We start from the raw sequence: 10,855 nt of genomic DNA, 5'->3' as shown, positions 1-10,855 counted from the left end.
GGGGCGCCGCCCCCTCCCTAGTTCAATTCAGACTTGCCATGGGGGGGGGGGCACACGACCACCCCTTGAGGCCCTTCTCTCCTTTCACGTATGGCCCATTAAGGCCCACTACTTCCCCCGGCGAATTCCCGTAACTCTCCGGTACTCTGAAAAATACCCGAATCACTCAGAACCTTTCCGATGTCTGAATATAGCCTTCCAATATATCGATCTTTATGTCTCAACCATTTCAAGACTCCTCGTCATGTCCGTGATCTCATATGGGACTCCAAACAACCTTCGGTACATCAAATCACATAACTCACAATACAAATTGTCATCGAACTTTAAGCGTGCGGACCCTACGGGTTCGAGAACTATGTAGACATGACCAAGACACATCTCCGGTCAATAACCAATAGCGGAACCTAGATGCTCGTATTGGCTCCTACATATTCTACGAAGATCTTTATCGGTCAAACCGCATAACAACATACGTTGTTCCCTTTGTCATCGGTATGTTACTTGCCCGAGATTCGATCGTCGGTATCCTCATATCTAGTTCAGTTCATAAACGGAAAGTCTCTTTACTCATTCTGTAATGTATCATCCCGTAACTAACTCTTTAGTCACATTGCTTGCAAGGCTTATAGTGATGAGCATTACCGAGAGGGCCCAGAGATACCTCTCCGACAATCGGAGTGACAAATCCTAATCTCGATCTATGCCAACTCAACAAACACCATTGGAGACACCTATAGAGCATCTTTATAGTCACCCAGTTACGTTGTGACGTTTGATAGAGCACTAAGTGTTCCTCCGGTATTCGGGAGTTGCATAATCTCATAGTCATAGGAACATGTATAAGTCATGAAGAAAGCAATAGCAATAAACTAAACGATCATAGTGCTAAGCTAACGGATGGGTCAAGTCAATCACATCACTCTCTAATGATGTGATCCCGTTCATCCAATGACAACTCATGTCTATGGTTAGGAAACTTAACCATCTTTTGATTAACGAGCTAGTCAAGTAGAGGCATACTAGTGACACTTTGTTTGTCTATGTATTCACACATGTACTAAGTTTCCGATTAATACAATTCTAGCATGAATAATAAACATTTATCATGATATAAGGAAATATAAATAACAACTTTATTATTGCCTTTAGGGCATATTTCCTTCACTCCAAGTCTTGGAGTAGGAGCCAGGTCTTCGGAAACATCCCATCTTGGCATTGTGGGCTTCGACAACGCAACCCACCAATAAATCATCATGGGGATCATCGGCCCGGCCTCCTGGACGGGAGATGATGTGGCAAGCATCCCCTAGTCCAGGACACCATCATGTGTGGCTCATTACTTAGCAAGATGTGCCTTGAGATATCGATCAAATCCTATTTGCTCTTTCCTATGGACAAACCATGATGTTGTTTGCTTATGGTGTCGATCTAAGTTGGCTTTGGAAGTCATTAACCTCTCCTTTGGGAGGCTTGAATCTTTATTATGTAAGAAATGTTAGTTATAAGTAAACACCTTCCTTTGGAGGGCCCAAGTTTGCTAAAAAAATAGTGACGATGTGGGAGTATCTGTCTGATGCATGTTGAGTATGCTTTTGCTGAGGTTGTTAGACTGATGCACCTATTTGTGTCATGACCATGAGCGCATTCAACACATGTGTCTTCCTTTCTAAAACTTATGTTCTATTGTTCTCGCTTCCTTACTTCATCTCCAGCCAAATTTGTTCTTCTAGGATTGTGATTATGGTCTAGGGGGGGGGGGGTGCATAAAGAATTATAAGACTAACCTTTTAGGCTTTCTACTTCTAGTTGCCTAGAGCGACCTAAAATTGAAAGTCTACAAAAAATAATAGAGAGCATGGAAGCAAAATTTTCAAGAAAAGAAGTAGATAGGGAAAAGGAATTACCATCTGAAATTAAATTACTCGCTGAGATCAAGACAAGACAAGTCGTCTTTAAAAGTGTCCCATCCTCTCTCACCTGGCGTGCTAAGGAAAATAAGAAAAAAGGTATAACATTTTCTCACACACGAGTGTGTGAGTTCGATCTTCGAGTATGTTCATTTCGAGTTACGTCACAAATACGGCGTCGCTTTGCGTGTGTTGAAAAGCTTGGCTCGTACAGCTTATTAGATATTGTATTGTTGTGCTCCGCGAGGGCAACCATTGTCGATGACGTTTATTACGTTACGCTATGTACAAACTTACACTTTCCAAAAATGTAAAACACACACAGCCACAACTACACGTATATCACGAGCGCATGGTTGCGAGTCCAGAAAATATATCTGAACAATAATTATTAAATATGGGTCATCTTAATAAATGATATCAGAACAAATTCAGACCAAACAATAAATATAATAAACATAGAACCATGGAGAAGGTAAATATGGTCCAAAGAGTAGCACACAATGCTTTTTAGGACATAAGTCATAAGAAACAATATTTCTCACTGAAACTTAGACAACCTCCTAGAAAAACATTTCTTCCACCGCAAAAATGGAGTAAAAAGAGAACAACATTTCTTTAGGATGGGGAAGAGGATTTGTGGCATGCAAGGCGGAGGCACCGACCCCGTTTTTTTGGCTTTCAATTTTGAATCTTATATATCTTTTGAACAAAAGTTCAAATTATGTTTTGTTTGCATATTCGTGTTTCTTGTGACGAGGGCATTGAAAGATCACTTTTGAATGCATTTTGACAAGTCTTTAAAACTTCACCAAGTTTCAATAGCTGAAACTTGGTATGAACAACGACAAAATCATCAACTTTTTTTCAGAAACTAAAACATAAACTTGGCGTGCCTTCGTGCGGAATACAACACTTTCTGGATCATGAAGCAATCGTGTGGCGGGGCAGGTTTGTGCCCCTACAAATTTCCGGTGTTCGAGTACATCTTCAAGACTCTTTGTGGCAACGCCGAGGAGGATTCTTTCCATGCCCTAGTTCTATGTGATAACATATGCCTCCTATGGGGTTGCACGCGGGAGGAGTGTCCCATCCCTCCCAAGGAGCAAGTCCTCCTCGCTGGTGATGAATGGATATTACACTTGTTGGTGGGAAAATCTATAGTGAAGTTCGAGACATGATCATGATGCTCATTTGGCGTATGTGGAGCCTTCGTACAAACCTAGTCTATAGTAAAACAATTCCATCTCCTGAAGCCTCCAAGATGTTCTTAAGTAGCTATTTGTATTCATTACACTATGTACATCAAGTGAGCATAAACGAGATTAACAAGGGGAAGACCCTATCGCCACGATGCCCTCTTGTCAGAAGACAATAGTCAAACTACCCGAACCACTGTGCCCCCACCACCGACGAATTGGTGGTTCTTTCATCTGATGGCTCATTATCCGAGGCCGATGACACGGCTGGAGCTGGTATAATACTCAGAATTGCAGATGGAGGCGCTGTTTTTGTGTCCCGTCGACACCTTTTTCATTGTAATAATGCGCTGGAATCGGAGATTCATGCATTGATGGGCGGCATGGCTTTAGCCCTTCAAAGGCCAGACCTCCCAAGTCATTGTTCTATCGGCTTTATTTGATTCTACACTGGCTAGATCACCATATGGTTACCTGGTTGATAAAATCAAGAAACTAATGGAGGATCGGAAGTTTGTTCATATCAAAATAGCACGTTCAAGATAGGGTTGCTCACTTACTTGGTAACTTTGGTCACACTGAGGTAGCATGACTTGTTGGCTACATCAGGGCCCTACTTTCATTGATACTTTTGTAATCACACTGTAATCCTATCACTATGGAATAAACTCCATTTTCCCTCACAAAAAATGGTATCTTCACCTAGGGTTTAGTATCTTCATGTAGGATTACATCATGTATGCGGTGCATGTGTACGCTTTCCCGGGCTCAATCTGCAAGCCCGTCTGGCCCAGCCGGTTTTCATGTATTCATGTACTTCGCGGCTGCAACATGAACGTCTATCACAAAATGTCATCACTAATGCACACACGTACACCTGCCAAAAAAAAACTGTTACCCGAAAAAAAAACATGCATGCATGCAGCCACAGGTACTTCACACTACGCGCCCGCTGCCATGGATCTCACACATAATCAATGAATACAACGAAGAGAGAAAGCGGTAAATATGTATATGGTCCAAAGAGTACCACACGCACCCGCAAGAAAAAACAAACAAAGAGTACCACACAATACAAGCCCAGATTGTTCATGAGAACGACAAGATCGATATGGTTAATTTATTGGGCCCGCGCGCATGCACGCACACACAGACGGACCAGCAGGCAGCACCAGCAGGCAGCAGCGGGTTTGATCGGCCGGCGGCGACGAGCTAGTAGCGGCGGCGGCGGTTGGCCGGCTCCTTCTGCGCGTTGAAGTACATGGCGGCGACGGGGAGCCCCAGGTCATGGCGCTCTGCGAAGGCACGGGTGCTGAACCGCGCGCGCATGGCCGACGCTGCTGTGTCGCCGCCGGGAGCCGGCGCCAGCACACGCGCCTTCTGCTGGAACAGCACCAGCACGTAGCGGTGGATGCCCAACGGCGGCTTCGGACCCATGTAGGGCACCACCTCCTCCCCTGCACGCATGGATCATCATCATAATTGAAGCGTAATTAGCATCTATAGCTCGCCATTAGCAAACAAATAGATATCTTCACCACGTAGTACGTGCAGGAGTGTAGCTACACATAACGTAAGCATGGCGTTCCTTTAGGCTATTTTTCTTCTTCTTTTTTGCAGTTTAGCAAGCAAAAGGCGGAGTAAAACCGGCCGATCTGCCGGCGGTTTGCTCTAGCAAAAGCGACCGATGCCATGCATGATCTGTCGTGTGTCCGTTGTGGCGAGGGTGACGGGGCTGCGCCGCTCAGGTCGACACGCGCCGTGGGCGGCACAGAGGGAGACGGGACGGCACGCCCGCTACGTGTCCACCGCATGGGGCCTGCAGCGTGGACACGTGTTCCGCGCCGCGGCAGGACAGGTATCGTGCGCCGGCTGGCACGTACCGCTGCGAAGCTGATCGTTTTGGGTGGATTTTCCTCTTTAGTTAAAGCTTGTTGTGGGATCAGAAAATACTGGACAATGGGCATCAGCAAAAAAAAGGAAGTACCGGGCACTCTAAAACATACAGTATATACCGCATGTAGTAATATTTTACCTTGAGAAGGATCTGATCCACCAGGTATGTTAACCACCAGCCTGTTCCGACAGAACATTGACCAGGAAAAACGTCAGAATTAATCAGCTAGCTCATACACGCATTAGTACAAGATTGTAAATGTAGATGCTCAGGCAGCACAATTACCAAAAATGGTACAAGTAAAAGAAGCAAATAAATAAATTAGTTAGTTACCAGTGAAGCCACTCCTTCATGGTTGGCTCGCTGGGGCTCGGTGCGTCCGGATCAGTCATAACCTGTAAATTAGAGCACGCCCAGTTTACAGTAGCTTCAACTGAATCAGAGTGCATATGCAAATACTAACCACGCATAAAGCACCATGGCATGCACACACACATGCAACACGCATATGAAAATACTGACCAGGGTGAAGAGATCGCCGGCCCGGCCGGCTATCTGGATCGAGGGCGCCGCGTCGGCGATGGACGGCTTGATCTCGCAGCCGTTCGTCAGGTCCTTCGTCCCGAAGCGCACGGTCACCGGCATGGTGGGCACGAACATGTCCACCACGTCACCGATCACCCTCCCAACCACAAGGGGATCCACATGGGCTGCCATAGCCGGAGGATGGCGATGAGGTCGAGCAGCAACAGCAAAACTAGCCAGCTAGCTAGCTGGATCTCCCGAGAGCACCTGCTTGTCTGTGTTGTATGAGCAGTGTTTGTATGGAGGAGAAAGTGTGAGGGGGTGAGAGAGTATTTATAGGTGGAGGGAGGTGGTGGAAACATGACATGGACATTTTGGTGGTGTTGCGATGATAAGCATGCGTGATGGTTAGTTGTCATTTCTCCCAAGTTAGAGATTGTGTGTGATGTTAGTGTGTGAAGGCCCCTCTGACATATGCCAGTTCTGACTTTGGTCACTGACATGTGGACCTGGCTTACTGACGTGGTCATATGTCAGTGATCAAAGTTAGAATCGATGGGTCCATAGGTTGGTGACTAAAATTAAAATTGACGTGTCGTACATGGTTTTAGTCTATTTTGCGTGTTGATTATTCGTATGTGGGTGAGAAATACCGTGTGCGTCGTATATGACACCTAGTTTTGTGAGCATAAGTAGTTGCTTGGCGTTGTGGTGTACAACTAACAGATGCAGATGTTGGTGACTAAAGTGAAAATTGGCGTGTCGTAGATGATTTGGGTCTATTTGCGTGTTGGTTAACCGTAGCTTTGTGGAATACCGCGTGCGTCGTATATGACCCCTAGTTTTGTGAGTGCAAGGGCTTTTCTCTCAAGCCACTCTACTCCTTTATTTCTTTTTGATTCCGGCGTTACAATTTACCAATGTGAATGATTTTTTCTAGAACAGCTGCTAAACTGTACTTATCAAATAAAAATGGAATAAAAGATAGAAATTGAAACAAGCAAACTGAAAGTTACACAACCTTCAAATTTCAAGCCTCATTATGAGTAGATTTTTGAGAAAGCGGGTCGCAAGGCTTTACAAACTCTTGATTCATTCATAGTATAGTGTGTGAAGGTTCTTAGATGACTTCTAACCATCTAGGAGGCAAACAGCCTTCAGAAATACTCCCTCTGACCCATAATATAAGATGTTATTACATATAATATACTCATATATTGGATGTAATCACATTTCATATTATGGGACTGAGGGAGTAACAAGCAAAGCAAAGTCACACTCAAAAGATCTTCAATCAAAGTATTCTTAACAACCCAAATGATCTCTCTCTCTCCTCCCCCTCTCTCTCTCTCTCACACACACACACGACCGCACGCGCGTTCGCGGACACGTGCACGCACACACACACATAGATACGTCTCAAATGCTTCTACAATTGAATGATTCATACTATATTGTTATCAATTACACACTTTGGGAATACTTTTTATCAATTTTTATTTGACTAACATATAAATATAGTGCACAATGCTAGTTCATGTATTTTGTTGTTTATGCAATTTCAGGAAAATCCACAGAAAAAGTCCAAGAGAAATGGAACAAAAACAATTCAGGAAGTTAAACATCAGAAGAGACCCAGGAGCCAAAGACCAGCACCGGAAGGGGGGAGGGCTCTTAGGTGCCTAGAAGCCTGGTTGAGATTCCCCTGGGCCCATGGTGTCTAGAACGGGTGTCTACGGTGTGGAGGTACTCCCTGGGGGCTCCGGTGTCCGATGGTGCTTATGTAACCCATTTACGTACCCTAATTATCGAGCAGTTTTTCGTCGTCGACACATCGCGTTTCGAAGGCAATCTTTGTTTTTAGCCCTCACCCAGAACTCAATCGAAGGGGGAAGCCATCTTCATCATCACGAAACCTTGATCCTCATGCTCCAAGATGAGTTGTGAGTAGTCCACCCCCTGAACTACGGGTTCATGGGACTAGCCTTGTAATCTCTTCATCTTGATGTGTTTAGATGTTCAATACAATAGTCATATGAGCTGCCTTACATGATTATGGTTTATCAAAAATATATGTAGCGGTAATGTTGATCATGTCACTACAGAATTTGGTCTATCTAGTGACAAAACCCTGGTGCCGAAATAGGAAATGCCACCTAATATCATTATGTGTGGCAGCGCCCTCGACAACTTGGGTGACATGCTGGCCTGAAATTCGGCGATGCTTTTGGGCGTCACTTGGCATGCCCATTTTCCAGGATGATTTGTAGTGTCACAGAAAATGTTTGGTGTCACAGAAAATGTTAGACGGGTTAAAAATGGATAACAAAATGACTTGTTGGTGTTCAGAACATAGTACCTTATAAATTCGACCATGGCAGAGTTTATAACATATTAGAATCAAATTTTTAGGGTTTAGGGTTGAGATGCTCGTATCGAAATCCATTGATTATTTTTCAGTGTGTGCTCTCGGTACTACAAAAGGTCATAATTTCTTAATACTACTTAATAGAGCATACATGTTCGTCATCATCACATCAGTACCAACAGTAGCATAAAACATGACATACAGAGATGGATGATCATCGTGGCAACACGATAGAGAGTCAGGACTACTTCTCATCTGGTTCAGCAGCAATGAAACCGAGGAAGAGAAAGGTCCTTGCACGTCCATGGTGTATCACGAAGATCATCATGTCTCCCATATCCATGTCGTACACGTCGACTACTTTTCTCCACTCATTAAGAACGATGCTTCCCCCTCCTTGTCCTGAAGCCGAGTATGAAGTCAAACTGATGTTCACTCCAGGATGGAGAACAATGGTCAACTCTCCATTTGCACCCATCTCCCTAGGCACAACACGTTGTGGAAGTATCTAGTGGCATAATACATGTTAAACACTTCAAGCAATCTACATAAGTACCTGGACTATCTGAAGATAATGAGAGTAGATTCAATTCTAACCATGAGTTTTTCGTGAATGTTGGCCTTGTTCAAAGTGTGTAGCAGGGGCACATATGAATGATATCTTGGTCCAACATTGTAACCGTCTGCGAGCATCCAAATTTGATCAACAAAGCCAATGAGAAACCACATCTCTTCCTAGCTTACTATGCTCCCTTCAGTAACCTCCATGTTGTCTATAAAATATTTTGTTACGATATCCACTCTGTAATAAGTTATGAAAATATTTGTAAATAAGATTTGTTAAATACAACAGCCGGATGAAATGTTGTTTGATTTGCCAGAATACTTACACTGGTGAGTTATTGTATCAGTGCTCGAACATACCCGGAGGTGACGTTTAGGTTTTCCACCTAGTTCGAGGGACATTTCCATACCTACTTCCAACTGGTACACTTTGGAAAATTCTTTCCAAGTACGTCCTGTGAAAAAGGTCCTATCTTCTTTGTTCCTGATCCTGCATAGAAAACATAAGCCCTCTCTTATCTCCAGGTGGACATGTACAGTCACTACTGCAGGATGCAGCTAATGCGACACTACGATCAGAGACCCTTTCACGAAATTGTGTGCGATGCATTAATCACAAACAGGGATGTAAAAAACCCGTCAAAAAAGGTGCAAAACATTTGCAATGGAGGATACATCAAACACGGTTCAGATTTTAGTTGCGTGTGCGATCCAGGGCATATGGTCCAGTCCAATGAACCGTTTGCGATGAGGCGGAACAAAAGAAATGGGCAGCCTGATGAAGGCGTCTGCGATGTACAGCATACCGTTCACTTGGATGAACTATTTGTGATTAGGCAACACAAAAGAAATGGTAAGCCAGATCCAGGTGTGTGCGATGTACAGCATACAGTTCACTCGGATGAACCGTTTGCGATGAGGCGGAACAAAAGAAACAGGCAGCCTGATGAAGGCGTGTGCAATGTACAGCATACAGTTCACTCGGATGAACTGTTTTTGATTAGGCAACACAAAAGAAACGGCCAGCCAGATCAAGGTGTGTGCGATGTACAACATGTGGTTCACCCAGATGAACAGTTTGCATTGAGACAAGAGAACAGAAATGGTTCAATATAACAAATATCATAAATATTGCAAGGCTCAAGTTCAAAGATTACAATGCCCAAATTCAAACATTGCAAGATGCGTCATTTCTGAAAAGGGATCAGCCGCTAACAAGTCATGTATGGGTTTGACACAATAACTTCCAATTGCTTTGCCATATGCTCTTCCAATACGAAGTTTGGCATTTTTGGAGGCACTTCCATTCCACAGTACCAGTCGCCTCTGATAATCATACCATTGATGTTTCCTAATTAAATGCGTGTTCAACCTCAGTACCGTCAACACCTTTGCTCTGGCAAGAAAGAACATGGCGAGTGTAATCTCTGGTGGGGTCCCTCGGTAGGAGTTCAAAGTAATATTTGAGAGATGCAGATCCAGGCATTCGATGTGATTGTCGTTATCAACATCTTCCACCGGGCCTAATATGCACTGCAAAAGAAGAGAACGTGTTAGTGTCTACATGAAATTTTGAATAGTGCTACACGCCCATTTGGTTTGCAGGATTTGTAAAATGCACCAACGTGCCATCTTCGATCTGTCATGATTAACATGCGCATTAATTTGATTACAATCTAGAAACATGTAGCGTTGTTCAAAAGAGGTTGAATTGGATGAATAATTCGCTAAGAAAACTAGTACAGATGAATCCAAAGGAGAAATTCTTATGGACGATTGTAACCATATGAATGAAGCAACCAATATGGGGTGGGGGTGTATGTCCTAAAATCCCAAAATTCCTTCAGAAATCGTAGTACATAGTCATTGTAAGCTTGGGAAAAGGTGCAAAAAATTGAACTCCCTTATGGTTAACATTTAACAGGAAAGGAACATCACCTCGATATACAGCTTCTTCAGGCATGGAAAGCATCTCAGGCAACTGAAATCTTGGTCCAGGTTGGGGACGACAGATTCTAGTGCCAAGAACTTCACTGTGCCCAGAGTCTGGGTGAAGCTTCGCTGGATGACAGATGAACATACATCTTCAAAACTAGTTATAATGTTGATATCAAGAAGGAGAGGTATATAAGGCGACTGTTGTACCTAAAAGTTGTAGTATTCGACAGACGAATAGCCCACCACTTTCAATTTCGGCGCAGAAATGACATTGATTCTTGTTGGACCATGTTGATCAACTACACGTAATCTCTCAAGTGAAGGTGTGTCCTGGATGACCATATTGTGGTCCACCTTTTGTGATCTCTCGTTACAGCACCAGCAACACACATAAATAGTGCGGAGAGTCCTGGAGGTGATGTGCAAGGTACTCGACCAATTCATCACCTGAAGA

At 43.8% G+C, this 10,855-nt stretch overlaps 1 protein-coding gene across 1 annotated transcript; it reads right to left on the bottom strand.

Annotated features, from left to right (window-relative positions):
* Positions 1-4,091: 4,091 nt before the first annotated feature.
* Positions 4,092-5,847, bottom strand: LOC125522370 (protein MOTHER of FT and TFL1 homolog 1-like). Its single transcript, XM_048687430.1, has 4 exons — positions 5,529-5,847; positions 5,340-5,401; positions 5,145-5,185; positions 4,092-4,566 (listed from the first exon to the last, which is right to left on the bottom strand). The coding sequence occupies exons 1-4, from the start codon at positions 5,721-5,723 to the stop codon at positions 4,322-4,324; spliced, it is 543 nt and encodes a 180-aa protein (XP_048543387.1). The 5' UTR covers positions 5,724-5,847; the 3' UTR covers positions 4,092-4,321.
* Positions 5,848-10,855: the final 5,008 nt, after the last annotated feature.

This window comes from Triticum urartu, chromosome 7, assembly GCF_003073215.2.
Source record: "Triticum urartu cultivar G1812 chromosome 7, Tu2.1, whole genome shotgun sequence".
Classification (NCBI taxonomy): domain Eukaryota; kingdom Viridiplantae; phylum Streptophyta; class Magnoliopsida; order Poales; family Poaceae; genus Triticum; species Triticum urartu.
The sequence above is the reverse complement of the archived record's forward strand: the minus strand, read 5'-3'. Positions and strand labels throughout refer to the sequence as shown.